The following is an 18,915-nucleotide window of genomic DNA, read 5'->3' as shown; positions in this document are numbered from 1 at the left end:
CATCACTTAGTAAACTTTCCTTACACGCGTTCCCATTGCCCCAACTGTTGAAGCTGATCAAACAACCTCTTTGGGAAATAAATGGGGGCGATTCCCCACACGTGCGATTAACTTGCCGGCATGATTAGCCCGGAATGAAGTCAGCACCTTGATAAGAGGACAGAGGCAATCTCTAGAGGTGAATAAACGCAAACTCACCGATCCACAGAATGTGTCAAACAATTCCTTGGATTCCGCAGCCGAGGGAAGTGGACAGGGTTCCAGAACTGGTGAATCCTGACGATTAAAGTTTGTACACTCAATATTGACAGCTCAGTCCTTATACAATGCATGATCATCACGTCTATCCCACTAAAATACATCATTTAATTGGGCTACTACTTGATTTATTCACAAGATTGGTAAACTCGAAGACTGAGAACAAAAGCTCGGAGCTTCATAATCTAATCTACATTTCTCAGCCGAATCATCAAGGAAAAATTAATGGTGAATAACCAACTTATTCACGGACAAGATTACTGCTCGTTACAAGTGATCGGCACCCCAACCACCACATTAAAACATTCACTCGCTCTCTCACCACAGCACACCCTGGCTACCGTGCGCACCATCTGGAAGCTTCGCTACAGCAACTCGCTAAGACTCCTTCAGCAGCAACTTTCAAAGCCTCGGCTCGCTACCACCTCAAGAACTGCAAGTGCACCTCCGGGTCTCTCACACCAGCCTGATGTGGAACTGCACCGCCGTTCCTTCACTGTCGCTGGGTCAAAATCCTGGAACTCCCTCCCTAACAGCACGGTGGGTGTATCTACACCTTAGAGACTGTTCAAGAAGGCAGCTCACCACTGCCATTTGTAACGATAGGCAATAAGTTCCGGCCTTGCTGAAAATGCCCACATCCCAATAATGGGAATAAAAGAAACAAACATATATATATTTTTCCCAACTAAGGGGCAATTTAGCCTGGCCAATCCACCTACCCGGCACATCTTTTTGGGTTGTGGGGGTGAGACCCACGCAGACACGGGGAGAATGTGCAAACTCCACACGGACAGTGACCCAGAGCCGGGATCGAACCCGGGTCCTCAGCTCCGAACACAAACATGTATAGGTAAGCCCACAAGGCTGTGTACGTAGCCCCACACCATACTCCCTACACACATGACTGCACGGCAAAATGTGGCTCCAACTCCATTTACAGATTTGCTGATGACACGACCATAGTGGATTGGACCTCAAACAATGATAAGTCAGAATACAGGAGGGAGATAGAGAACCTAGTGGAGTGGTGCAGCGACAACAATCTCTCCCTCAATGTCAGCAAAACTAAGGAGCTGGTCATTGACTTCAGGAAGCAAAGTACTGTGCACACCCCTGTCAGCATCAACGGAGCCGAGGTGGAGATGGTTAGCAGTTTCAAATTCCTAGGCATGCACATCACCAACAATCTGTCCTGGCCCACCCACGTCAACGCTACGACCAAGAAAGTACAACAGCGCCTATACTTCCTCAGCAAACTAAGGAAATTCAGCATGTCCACATTGACTCTTACCAACTCATACAGATGCACCATAGAAAGCATCCTATCGGGCTGCATCACAGCCTGGTATGGCAACTGCTCGGCCCAGGACCGCAAGAAACTTCAGAGAGTCGGGAACACAGACCAGTCCATCACACAAACAAGTCTCCCACCCATTAACTCTGCACCTCCCGCTGCCTGGGGAAAGCAGCCAGCATAATCAAACACCCCTCCAATCCATGTTATTCTCTCTTCCAACCTCTTCCATCGGGCAGGAGATACAAAAGTCTGAGAACACGCACTAACATATTTAAAAACAGCTTCTTCCCCGCTGTCACCAGACTCCTGAATGACCCTCTTATGGACTAAACCGATCTCTCCACACACCTTCTCTACTGAGCAGTACTACACTCCTGTATGCTTCACCCGATGCCTGTGTGTCTCCATTCTGTATTTATCGTATGTCCTAAGTTTTTCATGTATGGAACAATCTATCTGGACTGTACACAGAACAATACTTTCACTGTACCTCGACACACATTTAAAAAAAATAAATTTAGAGTACCCAATTCATTTTCCCAATTAAGGGGCAATTTAGCATGGCCAATCCACCTACCCTGCACATCTTTGGGTTGTGGGGGCGAAACCCACGCAGACACAGGGAGAATGTGCAGTACCTCGACACACATGACAATAAATCTAAACATACACCTCTGTGCAGATGCACACAAAGACACACACATACATGTGCGTATATATATTTACATACACACACGCATTAGTACGCGCACAGACAGACACCCACATACACACCTATATGTCTGTACTTGCCTGAGGAATATCAGATGAGGTGTTCCTCTCTGCAGGCCTGGGAAGAGAGAAACATTAATTAGTCCAGGTTCTCTGCCCGAGAATAATATGGGTGATTTATTTCACTTCATTGTCTATAGCTCAAGAGTTTCAAAGTCAGGCTGTTCCGTGATAAAGGTCAGGGATTTTGGCAAAAGCATTCCTCTGTTTATTGTCTACCCTTTCAATTAACTTCCTCCTGACTTGGCCGTATAACTGCAGTGGGCAGGCCTCGACCTGCTCCTGGGAGTTGGCTGGGCCTGCTGTCTGGTGGCCTAATCAGCAGTGACTGAGGCCTCTTTGGGCCTAGTTCAATAAACAGGAGAATCGGACTGACTTTATCCCAGGCAAGTTCAATCATAGGGTTTGAGAATTACCTTGTATTTGGCAAATTAAGGGCAGCACGGTGGCCTAGTGGTTAGCACAACCGCCTCACGGCGCTGAGGTCCCAGGTTCGATCCAGGGCAGCACGGTGGCCTAGTGGTTAGCACAACCGCCTCACGGCGCTGAGGTCCCAGGTTCGATCCCGGTTCTGGGTCACTGTCCGTGTGGAGTTTGCATGTTCTCCCCGTGTCTGCGTGGGTTTCGCCCCCACAACCCAAAAATGTGCAGAGTAGGTGGATTGGCCACGCTAAATTGCCCCTTAATTAGAAAAAATAATTGGCTAATCTAAATTTGAAAAAAAAAAAAGTATTTGGCAAATTAAACTCTGAGCAAAGACTGCTCCCGGCCTTTGGGATTTCAATACAATCTTGAAAAATTGGGTAAATCACGTCACACACCTTCCTGACTTAATCTCCTGCGAGAGGTGGATTTCCTGAACAAAAAAAAACATCGGAGGAGCTAAATCTCTTGTTTCTTCAATGTCTCGACGGTAAAACCGCCATCGCTGACTCAGACGGACCGCCACATCCAAGGTTAAATCCTTGGTAGACACAGTGATCTGTCAGGGGCACAAGGAAGTTAGCCTCACATTCCAGGGTCTGAGTGTGTGGGGAAATCAGGCAGAATTGCCTCTACTAATTGTTATCGGTCAGCACTGCTGGAAAGGCCACGCTTGTGGGCAATGCGCAAGGATTAACCATGTTCCTTCTCTGTCGCCACTAACCATCGAGGCTCATGGGTGAATTATAAATCTTTGGCTAAAGGAGCCAGTGGAGATTCTCCTTAATGAAAGATCAACGATTAGAAGAGGGGGAGGCAATTGGTGAGAGAAAGCCACCCTTTTGAGATGGTTCCTGATTATGGCCTCTCCTCAACTCAGTGAAACCTTAACACAACTTACGTTAATCTGCCTGACCGTCTACTGAACAAACCTTCCATTTGAGGAAGGATTGAATCTTCTACGGAATTGCCGCTTGGGGTTTAAACAGCTGGGCAAACACACGGGTTTCATGTCTTTGAATCAACCTTCCGTGGCTGGGTTCCATCCAATAATTCTCTCCCTTCCCATCATGCCATTTGCTCTTCACAGAATAGTACAGCACACATGGAGGCTGTTCAGCCCATCATCTCCATGCTGGCCCTTTGAATGAGTCACCCAATTGATAGGTTCGAGCCTTCATTGTCTCATTGGTGAGGCAGGGTGACGGCAGAGACGTTAGCAAACTCTGAGCTGTGGATCCCACTGCCTCGTGGGACGTCCTGCCCCCTCCCACCCACCCCCCCCACCATGCGCCCAAAGATTTGCGGGTCGAGAATCGGCCCATCCAGTCACATAACAACCCCTGGCAGAAACCCGTGACCCTGAGTAGGCATTGACTCCAAATCGAGGGACGGCCGACTATGGCGACCATTTACACCGACTCTCCTGCTATTTCCCTGCCAGTATCTCCTTTTGCTGGGATCTATCCAGTTCCCTTTCATAACCTTGTATCGAACCTGCTTCCACCAGCAGCCCCCCCTCCTCGACCACATCTCACAGCGTAAAACAAAACGCCTCCTCACCCCAGGCCATTTGCATTCTGGGATAGAGAAAAGCCTGCTTACGCTGCGGAGTTCCCCTTCTCGGTGAAGACTCGCAGGAGGAATTCTCCCTCTTCGTTGGGGTTAGCGGTCGATGGGATGATGGTGTAGTGTCCTGGGGGGAGGCAGCCACGCTGCATGACCTCGGAGCTGTTCTTGTGCTCCTTAACGGACAGCACAGGCACTGCTTTCTGCAAATCCTCGTACGTCAAGTAAGCTTTAGCGGGGTCTCCCTGTGAAAGAGTAGAGATGCAGCAAGGGCTGTCGTTACTGATTTACAGTCAGAGGTTAGTGGTGGAAGAGCTTTGGGACCATGTGGTGCAAACTCACCTGAAAGATGTCAAACCCCACATACAGGAAATTGACTCCCTGGAGCTTCATCCTTCTCCGGTGTTTCTGCATCAAGACCACTAGGAATGTGCAGGTCACCTCGGGATCGTCAGGATCATCATCTTCTTCAAACAGGGAGAGTTTGAACTGTGGGTTCATCCAGTAGTATTTGTCTGAAAGCAGGAGGTCAAAAACGATCATGCGCACTTGATCGGAGACATGGGGCATCGGAAAGAACTCGACACAGAAACAACTTTGGACAGCACGGTTGCACAAGTGGCTAGCACTGTGGCTTCATAGCACCAGGGTCCCAGGTTCGATTCCCCACTGGGTCACTATCTGTGCGGAGTCTGCACGTTCTCCCCGTGTCTGCGTGGGTTTCCTCCGGGTGCTCCGGTTTCCTCCCACAGTCCAAAGATGTGCAGGTTAGGTGGATTGGCCGTGATAAATTGCCCTTAGTGTCCAAAAAGGTTAGGAGGGGTTACGGGGATAGGGTGGAAGTGAGGGCTTAAGTGGGTCGGTACAGACTCGATGGGCCGAATGGCTGCCTTCAGCACTGTATGTTACTATGTTCTAACTCCAACCCCTTTAGGCACCAGAGCACAACACACGCCCACTAACTCGCGGATGATCCATCGCACATGGGGATTAAGACACACTAACGATGGGCATGCATCGTTAAATCACCACGAATATCGAACACTGAGCCACACAAGGAGCTAAATAGCTTGGTCGGAGGAAGGGAAGGCCTGAGTGAGAATTTTAAAGAAAGGAGGGAAATGCAGAGAGGTTTAGCTCCCAGGCGATTGGAGGCACGGACGCTAATGTTGGGGTGAGGAAAATGAGGAACCCACAGGAGGCCAGGAATGGAAGTGCACAGCGATCTCAGAGGGTTGTGGGGCTGGAGGAGATTTCAGAGTAAAACGACTGTTGGGAAATTTGGATCACAGTATGAGAGGTTTTTTTTAATTAAGCCTCTACGCTGGGAGCTAATGTGAGTGTAGGTGTGAACAGGACTTGATGGGAGTAAGGTAGGGGCAGCAGAGATTTGGATGGGCTCAGGTTTACAGGGAACACCAGGCGAAGGCAGCATTGAGCTCGACAGCGACACCCCTCAAAATCCTGCTGACATTTTTTTTAAAATTGAGAGTACCCAAGTTTTTTTCCAATTAAGGAGCAATTTAGCGTGGCCAATCTACCTACCCTGCACATCTTTGGGTTGTGGGGGTGAAACCCACGCAAACACGGGGAGAATGTGCAAACTCCACACGGACAGTAATCCAGGGTCGGGATTCGGAACCCAGGTCATCAGCGCCGCAGTCCCAGTGCTAACCACTGCGCCACCGTGCTGCCCTAATTTCATGCCGACATTCCCTCAATTTATAAAGAAGCTCCCATTTAACTAATTTTAAAAAAAAAATCTTTATTGACATAAGTAGTTTTACATTAACACTGCAATGAAGTTACTGTGAAAAGCCCCTAGTCGCCACATTCCGGCACCTGTTCGGGTACACAGAGGGAGAATTCAGAATGTCCAATTCACCTAACAGCACGTCTTTCGGGACTTGTGGGAGGAAACCGGAGCACCCGGAGGATACCCCCACAGACACGGGCAGAACGTGCAGACTCCGCACAGACAGTGACCCAAGCCGGGAATCGAACCTGGGACATGGCGCTGTGAAGCAACAGTGCTAAACACTGTGCTATCGTGCCGCCCTGAGAATGGGTCAGGGTCAGTAGGGAGAAGAAGTAGGAATCCAGCAATGGGGTGTGGGGGAAATCGGAAGAGGAGTATTTACTGACAGTCAGCTACCCTTGTGACGCAGGTTGCCCCCAGCTGAGAAGCCTCGAATCCAACGTCCCTCGTATATCATCTCTTGCCAAGGTTTCAGCTTCCCAGCCGGATTGGACAGCTGATCGAGACTCAGGTGGCAAATCTCCACACAGTCAAAATTGTTCTTAAAATCCTCAATGGACATCCTGATCAAAACAAACATGGAAAATAATCGGGTTAATGAGCAGGAGGAGCAACAGCTGACACCCATTCTCTTTTTTTCCCCTATTAAGGGGCAAATTAGCGTGGCCAATCCACCTACCCTGCACATCTTTGGGTTGTAGGGGTGAGACCCACGCAGACACGGGGAGAATGTGCAAACTCCACACGGACAGTGACCCAGAGCCGGGATCGAACCCAGGTCCTCAGCGCCATAGGCAGCAGTGCTAACCACTGCACCGCTGTGCCACCCCCATTGTCAATCATTAATGATGATATCAGCCATGGCTCAAACTCTCTTGCCTTAGCATCAGGTCGTGGGTTCAGGTCTCACTCCAGCGTCTTGAACCCACAATCTGGACTGACGCCCCCCAGTGGATTGCTTTCCCGTTCAACTTCGATAACAGAAACTTGAATTGGTATAGCCCAGTTAATGCAATAAAATCACCCAAGGTGCTTCAGTAGAATGTCATAATGCAAGGTGAGACACAACGCAATACTTGGACAGAGTCCGAGTTTGGTTTTCAGGAGATCTTCAAAGGAGAGAGGGGTTTACAGAGGAATTCAGAGCTTAGGCTGAGCCAGCTGAAGCGTAGACATAGAACCATAGAATCCCTACAGTGCAGAAGGAGGCCATTTGGCCCATCGAGAGTGCACAGACCCTCTGAAAGAGCACCCTACCTTGGCCCACTCCCCTATCCTATCGCCGTAACCCCACCTAACCTGCACATCTTTGGACACTAAGGGGCAATTTTAGCATGGCCAATCCATCTCACCTCACATCTTTCACAAATGTTGAGACATCAATCCCATGCTGCCCTCTCACCTTATGCCCATGTGGCGGTGAGGGGATCGGGGAAAGAGAAAGACAGGATGAGGTTGTGGAGGGATCTGAAGATAAAAATGAAGATTTCATGCTGAATGCAAGAGGCAGTGTAAGTCAGAGATTCACAGAGTGTCTAAGCCTGCCCAGCTCATTCCGTCTCAACAGAGGGAAGAAGGGGGAGATTTATAATCAGTCTCTTACCAAAACTCCCCATCTTCCAGGTGCCCCATCTGAGGACAGTTTTTGTCAGAGATTTGGCTCCACTCTGCAGAGCTACATAAAAATATAACATCACATCTCGTTATTCAAGATACAAACCCCCAGTACAAAGAACAAAGAAAAGTACAGCACAGGAACAGGCCCTTCGGCCCTTCAAGCCTAAGCCTGGCCCTTTAATGCTGCCCGTCTAAACTAAAATCTTCTACACTTCCGGGGTCTGTATCCCCCTATTCCCATCCTATTCATGTATTTGTCAAGATATCAATCCCTGTTTCCACCACCTCCTCTGGCAGCGAGTTCCAGGCACCCACTACCCTGGCACTAAAGGCCAGACTAACAGTACAGGGCCTGCCATCAGTCTGATACACTCGAGAACACCAGATACAGTCCTGCCCAGCGACCTGGAATAAGGGATGCAGCAGGGGTCTGGACATTGGGACGTTCTGCACAATCCCCAAGACTAATTCTCCTTTCAATAAGAGGCACCAACATCAAGTCGTGCTTCCTGCAATCTTCCTGGCTTTTTATATTTCACTTCTTGCAGTTATAGACCTGCTTGGGAGCCAGAATTTGGAGTTGCCGATGGTTCGAGAGATAGCGAGGCCTGGCCGTGTTCTCAGCAATGGCAAGACATTCACGGCCCACATGGGATTTCAATGGGCGAATTACCCCTCTCTCACATCAAGCAGCTCTTCGGCATTTCATTATGAAACAGGACTCCTACATAACTGGCAGCAGGTAATAAACAAAGCCCTTCCGGCGAAGGTCCGTTGACACAGATGACAAACTAAAGACTTGTTGAAAAATAAATATAAAGCAGCCAATTTTTTTTACAGTAAGAAGTCTTACAACACCAGGTTAAAGTCCAACAGGTTTGATTCAAACACGAGCTTTCGGAGCACGGCTCCTTCCTCAGGTGAATGGCGAGGTACAATTAAGGGGCAATTTAGCGTGGCCAATCCACCTGCCCTGCACATCTTTGGATTGTGGGGGTGAGACCCATGCAGACACGGGGAGAATGTGCAAACTCCACACGGACAGTGACCCAGAGCCGGGATTCGAACCCGGGTCCTCGGCGCCGTAGGCAGCAGTGCTAACCACTGCGCCACCGTGCCTCCCACAAACAAAATACTTCAACAGCTTCACGGGATTGAAATTTGCCCAGAATTAATCAAATAACGGAGATAAAAATATCACTTCTGCCCCTTTTTACAATTACATTAAATCTGCACCCTCTTGATCAGAATTCTTTGGTGAATGGGGACTGTCTCTCTCTCTCTACTCTGTCCAGGTCCGTCCGGATTTATCATAGAATTTACAGTGCAGAAGGAGGCCATTCGGCCCATCGAGTCTGCACTGGCTCTTGGAAAGAGCACCCTACCCAAGGTCAACACCTCCACCCTATCCCCATAACCCAGTAATCCCACCCAACACTAAGGGCAATTTTGGACACTAAGGGCAATTTATCATGGCCAATCCACCTAACCTGCACATCTTTGGACTGTGGGAGGAAACCGGAGCACCCGGAGGAAACCCACGCAGACACGGGGAGGATGTGCAGACTCCGCACAGACAGTGACCCAAGCCGGAATCGAACCTGGGACCCTGGAGCTGTGAAGCAATTGTGCTATCCACAATGCTACCGTGCTGCCCCAATGTTGAACACCTCCATCTAATCTCTTCAGCCTCCTCTCCAAGGGAAAAAACAGTCCCAACTTCTCAAATCTATCTTCATAACTGAGGTTTCTCACCCCAGGGAACCGTTCTCGTGAATCTTTTCCACACCCTCTCCAATGTCAACACATCCTTCCTGAAGTACCCAGTTGCCCAGAACTGGACCCAATACTCCAGCTGAGGCCCGGAATGGACATTCGAATGGCACCTCTTACCGATCACTCCAAGGTCCGTTCCACTCCACTCTCCCCCACGGATTGCGAACCCGCACCAACTCCACTCCGCCGGCCCGGAGCTCAACCTGCACCACGAACAAAGGAGAAGCAATTACCGAGTCAGGAAACTTGGAATAACCCCCAACGTGCAGCAGGCAAATTACTGGTAGCTGACAGTGGATCAAACTGACCGTCAAAGAACCAGTAATTTAGAAAAAACATTTCCGCCTGAGGGAGGGGGTCGAGGCCTTGGTGATGATGCAGGGGAGATTTATCAGAAGACCACCATAGGGGCACCATAGTTACTGTGGAGATATTGGAGAAGCTGGAATTATTCTCCTTAGAACAGAGAAGGTTAAGGGAAGACTTAACGGAGGCGTTGAAAATCACGAAGGGTATCGATGAGGAAACTGTTTCCACTCTCAGGATGGGTAACCAGAGTGACAGGGAATTAAGGTACAGTAATGGGCAGAGGAACCAGAGGCCGATAAGGAGAGCTTTCTTTTTTTTAAACTCAGTGAGTTAACGATGGTCTGGAATGGGCTACGTGAAGGGGAGAACATTGCAAGTCGAAGACCACGCAGCCAGCACAGGCCCCCTCCTCTACGACTCCAAGCCTGCCCTGCTGGCTCGGCAGTCAATTTCAGCACAGCAAGATCCCACAAACGGCAATAACGACCCGAAGATTTGGTTGACTGATGCTGGTTGAAGGATAGATATTGGGCTGGACGCCGAGGGGAACTTTCCCCACACTTCTCTGAAGTACCGGCTGTGCAATTCTTCACACCCGCCTGAATGGGCAGCTAGGACCTCGGATTAACGATTCATCCGAAGGATATTGGGGAAGATGCATCCCTATAAGCAAAGGGCCTGCGCTTTGGAGGGAAGGTGAGAGAAATCAGAAGGATGTGGGATTCAGTCCTTTACTGCGTCACATCTTGGGACACTGGGCCACCCACTCATCATAGATGTTATCATCATAGAATTTACAGTGCAGAAGGAGGCCATTCGACCCATCGAGTCTGCACCGCCTCTTGGAAAGAGCACCCTACCCAAGGTCAACACCTCCCCCTATCCCAATAACCCAGTAACCCCACCCAACACTAAGGGCAATTTTGGACACTAAGGGCAATTTATCATGGCCAATCCACCTAACCTGCACATCTTTGGACTGTGGGAGGAAACCGGAGCACCCGGAGGAAACCCACGCAGACACGGGGAGGACGTGCAGACTCCACACAGACAGTGACCCAAGCCGGGAATCGAACCTGGGACCCTGGAGCAGTAAAGCCATTGTGCTATCCACAATGCTACCGTGTTGCCACTCAATCCGCAGGTTCAAAGTTCACTGCCACACGGTGTTGCAGGCCACGAGCGACCTGACCAGGTAGGCAACAAAGCAGACGAGAGGAGAAATCATCGGACGGAGATTATTCCAGCCCTGCTGCCTGCCGCACCGTTTCACAGCGGGAGCCTGCTGCCTGCCGCACCATTTCACAGCGGGAGCCTGGGCGAACGTCAGCCATTTTGTTCCTTCAGCCAGAGAAAACGTGAGGGTTCACACACTTCGTCAAAAACAAGTGGATTAGGGAAGAATTCAGTTCACATAGCAGGAGCAGCTCACCTGGTCAACACCAGTCACGGAGTACGCATGTCCCGTTACAATCCCGTGTTCATTTAATTCACCCACTGGACCCTGGTCAGACAACAAGACAGGCCAGATTACGATGCATCCGCTAACTTATTGTTCTTACCACAGTTATTGACCAAAGTCATTCATAGTAATATTGACATTCATTGAACATAGAATTTACAGTGCAGAAGGAGGCTATTCGGCCCATCGAGTCTGCACCGGCCCTTAGAAAGAGCACCCTACCCAAGCCCACATCTCCACCCTATCACCGTAACCCTGTAACCCCACCTAACCTTTTGGACACTAAGGGCAATTTATTATGACCAATCCACCTAACCTGCACATCTTTGGACTGTGGGAGGAAACCGGAGCACCCGGAGGAAACCCACGCAGAACATGCAGGCTCCTCACAGGCAGTGACCCAAGCCGGGAATCAAACCAGGGACCCTGGAGCTGTGAGGCAACTGTGCTAACCCACTGTGCTACCGTGCTTCTTAAGAACTTGATTTCTGTACAGCTTAAGGTTTTATAAAGAGTCACATCTAATGGGAATTCATTTGTTCCTTGACATTGTGTTTTATTATTTATTTATTTTTCAAATTTAAAGTGCCCGATTAATTTTTTTTCCAATTAAGGGGCAATTTAGTGTGGCCAATCCACCTACCCTGCACATCTTTGGGATGTGGGGGTGAGACTCAAACAGATAAAGGGAGAATGTGCAACGTTCACACAGATAGTGACCCGGGGCCGGGATCGAACCTGGGCCCACGGCACTGTGAGGCAACAGTGCTAACCACCGTGCCACCCTGGACATTGCGCTTTAGGTTTAAGAGAAACACTGAAGGTTTTATCTCAATCTCCCTCACTGTAACACACAGAGTATATCCCACTGTCCCTCACTGTAACAGAGTATATCCCACTCTCCCTCACTGTAACAGAGAATATCCCACTCCCCCTCACTGTAACAGAGTATATCCCACTCTCCATCACTGTAACAGAGTCTATCCCACTCTCCCTCACTGTAACAGAGTATATCCCACTCTCCCTCACTGTAACAGAGTATATCCCACTCCCCCTCACTGTAACAGAGTATATCCCACTCCCCCTCACTGTAACAGAGTATATCCCACTCTCCCTCACTGTAACAGAGTATATCCCACTCTCCCTCACTGTAACAGAGTATATCCCACTCTCCCTCACTGTAACAGAGTATATCCCACTCCCCCTCACTGTAGCAGAGTATATCCCACTCTCCCTCACTGTAGCAGAGTATATCCCACTCCCCCTCACTGTAGCAGAGTATATCCCACTCTCCCTCACTGTAACAGAGTATATCCCACTCCCCCTCACTGTAGCAGAGTATATCCCCCTCCCCCTCACTGTAACAGAGTATATCCCACTCCCCCTCACTGTAACAGAGTATATCCCACTCTCCCTCACTGTAACAGAGTATATCCCACTCTCCCTCACTGTAACAGAGTATATCCCACTCCCCCTCACTGTAACAGAGTATATCCCACTCCCCCTCACTGTAACAGAGTATATCCCACTCTCCCTCACTGTAACAGAGTATATCCCACTCTCCCTCACTGTAACACACAGAGTATATCCCACTCCCCCTCACTGTAACAGAGTATATCCCACTCTCTCTCACTGTAACAGAGTATATCCCACTCCCCCTCACTGTAACAGAGTATATCCCACTCTCCCTCACTGTAACAGAGTATATCCCACTCCCCCTCACTGTAACAGAGTATATCCCACTCCCCCTCACTGTAACAGAGTATATCCCACTCTCCCTCACTGTAACAGAGTATATCCCACTCTCCCTCACTGTAACAGAGTATATCCCACTCCCCCTCACTGTAACAGAGTATATCCCCCTCCCCTCACTGTAACAGAGTATATCCCACTCTCCCTCACTGTAACAGAGTATATCCCACTCCCCCTCACTGTAACAGAGTCTATCCCACTCTCCCTCACTGTAACAGAGTATATCCCACTCCCCCTCACTGTAACAGAGTATATCCCACTCCCCCTCACTGTAACAGAGTATATCCCACTCTCCCTCACTGTAACAGAGTATATCCCACTCTCCCTCACTGTAACAGAGTATATCCCACTCTCCCTCACTGTAACACCGAGTATATCCCACTCCCCCTCACTGTAACAGAGTATATCCCACTCTCCCTCACTGTAACAGAGTATATCCCACTCTCCCTCACTGTAACAGAGTATATCCCACTCCCCCTCACTGTAACAGAGTATATCCCACTCTCCCTCACTGTAACAGAGTATATCCCACTCTCCCTCACTGTAACAGAGTATATCCCACTCTCCCTCACTGTAACAGAGTATATCCCACTCCCCCTCACTGTAACAGAGTATATCCCACTCTCCCTCACTGTAACAGAGTATATCCCACTCCCCCTCACTGTAACAGAGTCTATCCCACTCTCCCTCACTGTAACAGAGTATATCCCACTCACCCTCACTGTAACAGAGTATATCCCACTCTCCCTCACTGTAACAGAGTATATCCCACTCTCCCTCACTGTAACAGAGTATATCCCACTCTCCCTCACTGTAACAGAGTATATCCCACTCTCCCTCACTGTAACAGAGTATATCCCACTCTCCCTCACTGTAACACACAGAGTATATCCCACTCCCCCTCACTGTAACAGAGTATATCCCACTCTCCCTCACTGTAACAGAGTATATCCCACTCTCCCTCACTGTAACAGAGTATATCCCACTCCCCCTCACTGTAACAGAGTATTCCCCACTCTCCCTCACTGTAACAGAGTATATCCCACTCCCCCTCACTGTAACAGAGTATTCCCCACTCTCCCTCACTGTAACAGAGTATATCCCACTCACCCTCACTGTAACAGAGTATATCCCACTCTCCCTCACTGTAACAGAGTATATCCCACTCTCCCTCACTGTAACAGAGTATATCCCACTCTCCCTCACTGTAACAGAGTATATCCCACTCTCCCTCACTGTAACAGAGTATATCCCACTCCCCCTCACTGTAACAGAGTATTCCCCACTCTCCCTCACTGTAACAGAGTATATCCCACTCTCCCTCACTGTAACAGAGTATTCCCCACTCTCCCTCACTGTTACACCAATAAAACATTTTGTAAAGTGCAAAACATCACAAGGCATTTCCCAGAGAAGTAAAGAAATCAAGGACATTGGACTAAAGGAGATGTGAGATGTGGGGGATCAAAAGGAAGGTCTTCGAAAGAGTGGGGGTCGAAGCAGTTTCAGGAGGGTGGGGCCTGGGCAGCAGTGGGCACAGGGTCTAATGCCAGGGTCAAGAATTTGAGAAGCAAGAACTTGGACAATTGTGTCTTTAGAATGTAAAAATAAACATACCAAGCTGCCTCACACTGGTGCAGTTAACTATAGAAGTCAGGTTTGGCTCATTGTAGGTCGGAATGTCGACTAAATGTAGGCCAGTGAGACATGGGATTATGGGTGAATGGCCATCTCTCAAACTTTACTTGGGACAGGTTAACCCATTACCGGCTTAGCACAGCAAACTATCGAGCCTCTCTCCAGGAGCTTTCTCAGGAATTTCCAAAGATCCTTTGGCATCTCATTGATCTGAAACGATTCAGGGGCTCCCCCTGTGAGATCGACCATCGCTTCCAATGGGTAACCGATGTAAAGAGACTCATAGCACCCCTTCAGCCTGGGAGGAAAAGCAAAATAAATAACCCATTAAACAAAGTCACTGTATCGGTTCTTTCGTGGCAAGGTCAGCGCTTCAGAGTCAACCACATTACAATGGATCTGACGCATGATGGATGGCCGATTTCCTTCCCGAAAGAGCATTCGTGAACCTGGTGGGTTTCTACAATTTTTAAAAAACTTTCGAGAACCCAATTCTTTTTTTCCCAGTTAAGGGGCACTTTAGCGTGGCCAATCCACCTTCCCTGAACATCTATATTTTTGGGTTGTGCGGGTCAGACCCAAGCAGACACGGCTAAAGAATTTTACAAAAATTGTCAGTGTTTTCATTGTTACCAATACACAGACCAGCTTTTTAATTCCAGATTTTTAATTCCAGAGCTTTTAAAATTTTGAATTCCACCTACTGTATCTCGCTCCCCTGTGTCACTGTGGAAGAAGAAATGTATTCAATTTTAACCTAGATAATTGGTTCTGAGCTCCAAGGGATTGAGGCCTTGGCTACGCAATCGCTTGTCAAAGGACAATCCCCTCATTCTAGGCATAACCATTCTTAGGTCACACTTACTTGGCGTAGGCCTTCTCTAGGAGTGGGCTCCAGAACTCATTGTTATCCTTGGAGTACAGGAATGCCAACTTATTGTTAATGGTGGGAAGGCGATCGTCCACCACAACCTCAATCCACTGCCCGTACTGCCAGAACTTGGGAAAAAGACAAAACGCACAGAACATCAGGAAGGCCGGCAGTACCGACTCCAATCTCTCCCGGGGTTGCATTGAAAGTGTCAGCCTAGATTTGAGACTTAGGTCCCGAGTGCAGGATTTGAACCCACAACCTTCTAACACAGTGCTACCCACTGAGCAACGGCTGGCACCCATTGAACACTGCCGCATAGGAGGCATCAGGCTGATGCATAACTGAGGCTTACCTTAAAGACAAATCGGCCTGTGTATACTTGCCCAAAGCCCTGGTTGGGGGGTATGACCTTTTCCATCACACGTTTGTTGAGGCTCAGGCAGGCGATGACGGACAGGAACCAGCAGTCACCTGACAACAAGGATAGGCAGACGTTAAACCATTATCCTGATTACTGCCAGCTAACCTCGACACAGATGGAAGCACAGAATTAGCCCTTCCAAACCTATTGTGGCCAGTATAGGCGGCACAGTAGCACCACGGTTAGCACTGTTTCTTCACAGCTCCAGGGTCCCAGGTTTGATTCCTGGCTTGGGTCACTGTCTGTACGGAGTCTGCACGTTCTTCCCGTGTCTGCGTGGGTTTCCTCCGGATGCTCCACAAGTCCCGAAAGATGTGCTGTTAGGTAATTTGAACATTCTGAATTCTCCCTCTGTGTACCCGAACAGGCGCTGGAATGTGGTTACTAGGGGCTTTTCACAGTAACTTCATTGCAGTGTTTTTTTAAAAATTTAGATTACCCAATTAATTTTTTCCAATTAAGGGGCAATTTAGTGTGGCCAATCCACCTACTCTGCACATCTTTGGGTTGTGGGGGTGAAACCCACACAGACACGGGGAGAACGTGCAAACTCCACACGGACAGTGACCCAGAGCCGGGATCGAACCTGGGAACTCGGTGCTGTGAGGCAGCAATGCTAACCACTGTGCCAGCTCGCTGCCCTCATTGCAGTGTAAATGTAAGCCCACTTGTGACAAGAAAGATTATTATTATTAAGTTTGCAAGAGATGCTGAAACTCAAACATTTCACTGTCACACTTCCCTTTGGGGGGTAATCGCGGCCATCAGTTCACAGCACCTCCTGGGCAGTTTTCCCAGGGCTCATTTTCCAAACACACTCTCCCCCCCCCCCCCCCCTGTGTAGCCCCATAAGAAGGAATGCACTTAAATTTAACCCAGATCACTGGTTCTCACCCAATGATCCCTGGCAGATGTCGGTTCTGGTGGTTCCATCAACAACGAACTGGGGATTGGCGCAAATTTCCTGTTGAAAGTAAAGCATCAAATAAATAATTTATGGCAATATATAGCTGTGTTGATTTAGAATTTCAGAATAATCAGTGATCAGGTGGGGTCTCACCAGGCTCAATACCGGTGGACCTGGATGATACCGCTCACAGGTTAGAAGCTATGCAAGGCCTTTGATCTCACAAACTTAATGTTTCAAGATAACGTTTGATCTACCGGACTGGCGGATGGTCTGCTGGATGATAGGTTGCTTCTGGATACGTTTTGTTTGTAAGGATTTACAGTCTCCATATTAATTAGTAATGGGCTGAAGGGTTGTGGAGAACAGGCGGGAAAGTAGAGTTGAGGCCGAGAGGAGATCAGCTATGATCGTACTGAATGGAGGTGGGGGCTCGAGGGGCTGAATTGCCAATTCCTGCTGCCAGTTCTTATGTTCTAAATAGCAGAATATATTTAAACCTATTGCCCACCTTTCATGTCCTGGAGGGGTAAGTGGATCTCAGCGATCCTTTTGCAAACTTCTGATAGTCCAACTGTGCCCCCCTATTTCCCCCGTCCAGTCCTGGGCAACATCCTGTGTGCCCGATACGACCCAACACCCTCCCCGACCACGCATGGGAGTCTGTATCAGTCTAGTTTCGAAGGGACACCTATACATTACAGCCACTGTCCAGAAGGGCCTCACGGTAGCATGGTGGTTAGCATCAATGCTTCACAGCTCCAGGGTCCCAGGTTCGATTCCCGGCTGGGTCACTGTCTGTGTGGAGTCTGCACGTCCTCCCCGTGTGTGCGTGGGTTTCCTCCGGGTGCTCCGGTTTCCTCCCACAGTCCAAAGATGTGCGGGTTAGGTGGATTGGCCATGCTAAATTGCCCGTAGTGTAAGGTTAATGGGGGGATTGTTGGGTTACGTGGGTTTAAGTAGGGTGATCATTGCTCGGCACAACATCGAGGGCCGAAGGGCCTGTGCTGTACTGTTCTATGTTCTAAGGCCTGCAGCCACGCTGAATTCCATTTAGAATATAGGCAGGAGAAAGACAAAAATAAACGATAGTCACACAAACACTGGGCCCAAAACTTGAGGAAGTGAGTGCAATGGGTATTGATAAATTTCAGCATCTAATCAACTCTAATTCATTGACAGACAAGAAGGAATGCTTGCCTTCATTGCACAGGGCATCGCGTATAAAAACTGGCCAGTCATGCTGCAGTTGTATCGACCCTTGGTAAGGCCGCACTTGGAATAATGCGCACAATTCTGGTCGTCACACTACCAGAAGGATGTGGAGGCTTTGGAGAGGGTGCGGAGGAGGTTTACCAGGATGTTGCCTGGTCTGGAGGGTGTTAGCTATGTGGAGAGGCTGAATAGCCTCGGACTGTTTTCATTCGAACGATGGAGGTTGAGGGGCGATCTGATAGAGGTCTACAAGATTATGAGGGGCCATGGATAGAGTGGATGGGCAGGCACCCTTTCCCAGGGCGGAGGGGTCAGTCACCAGGGGGCATAGGTTTAAGGTCTGTGGGGCAAAGTTTAGAGGAGATGTGTGAGGCAAGTGTTTTTACGCAGAGGGTGGGGAGCGCCTGCAACTTGCTGCCAGGGGCGGTTTTGGAAGCAGATACATTAACGGCGTTCAAAAGGCATCGCGACAAATGCAGAGGGCTGGTTTAGCTCAGTGATCTAGACAGCTGGTTTGTGATGCAGAACATGGCCTGCAGCGCGGGTTCAATTCCCGTACCAGCTTTTCACAGTAACTTCATACTTGTGACAATAAAAGATTATTATTATTATTACACGGATAGGATGGGTCCAGAGGGATACGGCACAAGGGTTTTGGCAAAGGTTGGTATCATGACCGGTACAGGCTTGGAGGGCCGAAGGGCCTGTTCCTGTGCTGTATTGCTCTTTGTATCTAGTGTGACAAGTAGGCTTCCATTAACACTGCAATGAGGTTACTGTGAAAAGCCCCTAGTCGCCACATTCCGGTGCCTGTTCGGGTACACAGAGGGAGAATTCAGAATGTCCAATTCACCTAACAAGCAC

General features: G+C 49.0%; 1 protein-coding gene across 3 annotated transcripts in view; it reads right to left on the bottom strand.

The window, feature by feature from the left end:
• LOC119957962 (calpain-3-like) overlaps positions 1 to 18,915 on the bottom strand; it is a 34,983-nt gene that overhangs the window by 14,719 nt on the left and 1,349 nt on the right. For all 3 annotated transcript variants that reach the window (XR_005458949.1, XM_038786198.1, XM_038786197.1), the window contains exons 2-13: positions 16,824 to 16,893; positions 15,861 to 15,979; positions 15,500 to 15,633; positions 14,764 to 14,932; positions 11,215 to 11,286; positions 9,591 to 9,676; positions 7,684 to 7,755; positions 6,477 to 6,643; positions 4,664 to 4,836; positions 4,358 to 4,566; positions 2,351 to 2,387; positions 199 to 276 (exon numbers count right to left, since the gene is read on the bottom strand). Coding sequence is in view for 2 of the 3 variants with exons in the window: in XM_038786198.1 (XP_038642126.1) it covers positions 199 to 276; positions 2,351 to 2,387; positions 4,358 to 4,566; positions 4,664 to 4,836; positions 6,477 to 6,643; positions 7,684 to 7,755; positions 9,591 to 9,676; positions 11,215 to 11,286; positions 14,764 to 14,932; positions 15,500 to 15,633; positions 15,861 to 15,979; positions 16,824 to 16,893 (1,386 nt within the window). In the remaining variant the exon portion in view is untranslated. The remainder of the gene's footprint in view (positions 1 to 198; positions 277 to 2,350; positions 2,388 to 4,357; positions 4,567 to 4,663; positions 4,837 to 6,476; positions 6,644 to 7,683; positions 7,756 to 9,590; positions 9,677 to 11,214; positions 11,287 to 14,763; positions 14,933 to 15,499; positions 15,634 to 15,860; positions 15,980 to 16,823; positions 16,894 to 18,915) is intronic.

Source organism: Scyliorhinus canicula, chromosome 27 (assembly GCF_902713615.1).
Source record: "Scyliorhinus canicula chromosome 27, sScyCan1.1, whole genome shotgun sequence".
Lineage (NCBI taxonomy): Eukaryota > Metazoa > Chordata > Chondrichthyes > Carcharhiniformes > Scyliorhinidae > Scyliorhinus > Scyliorhinus canicula.
The sequence above is the reverse complement of the archived record's forward strand: the minus strand, read 5'-3'. Positions and strand labels throughout refer to the sequence as shown.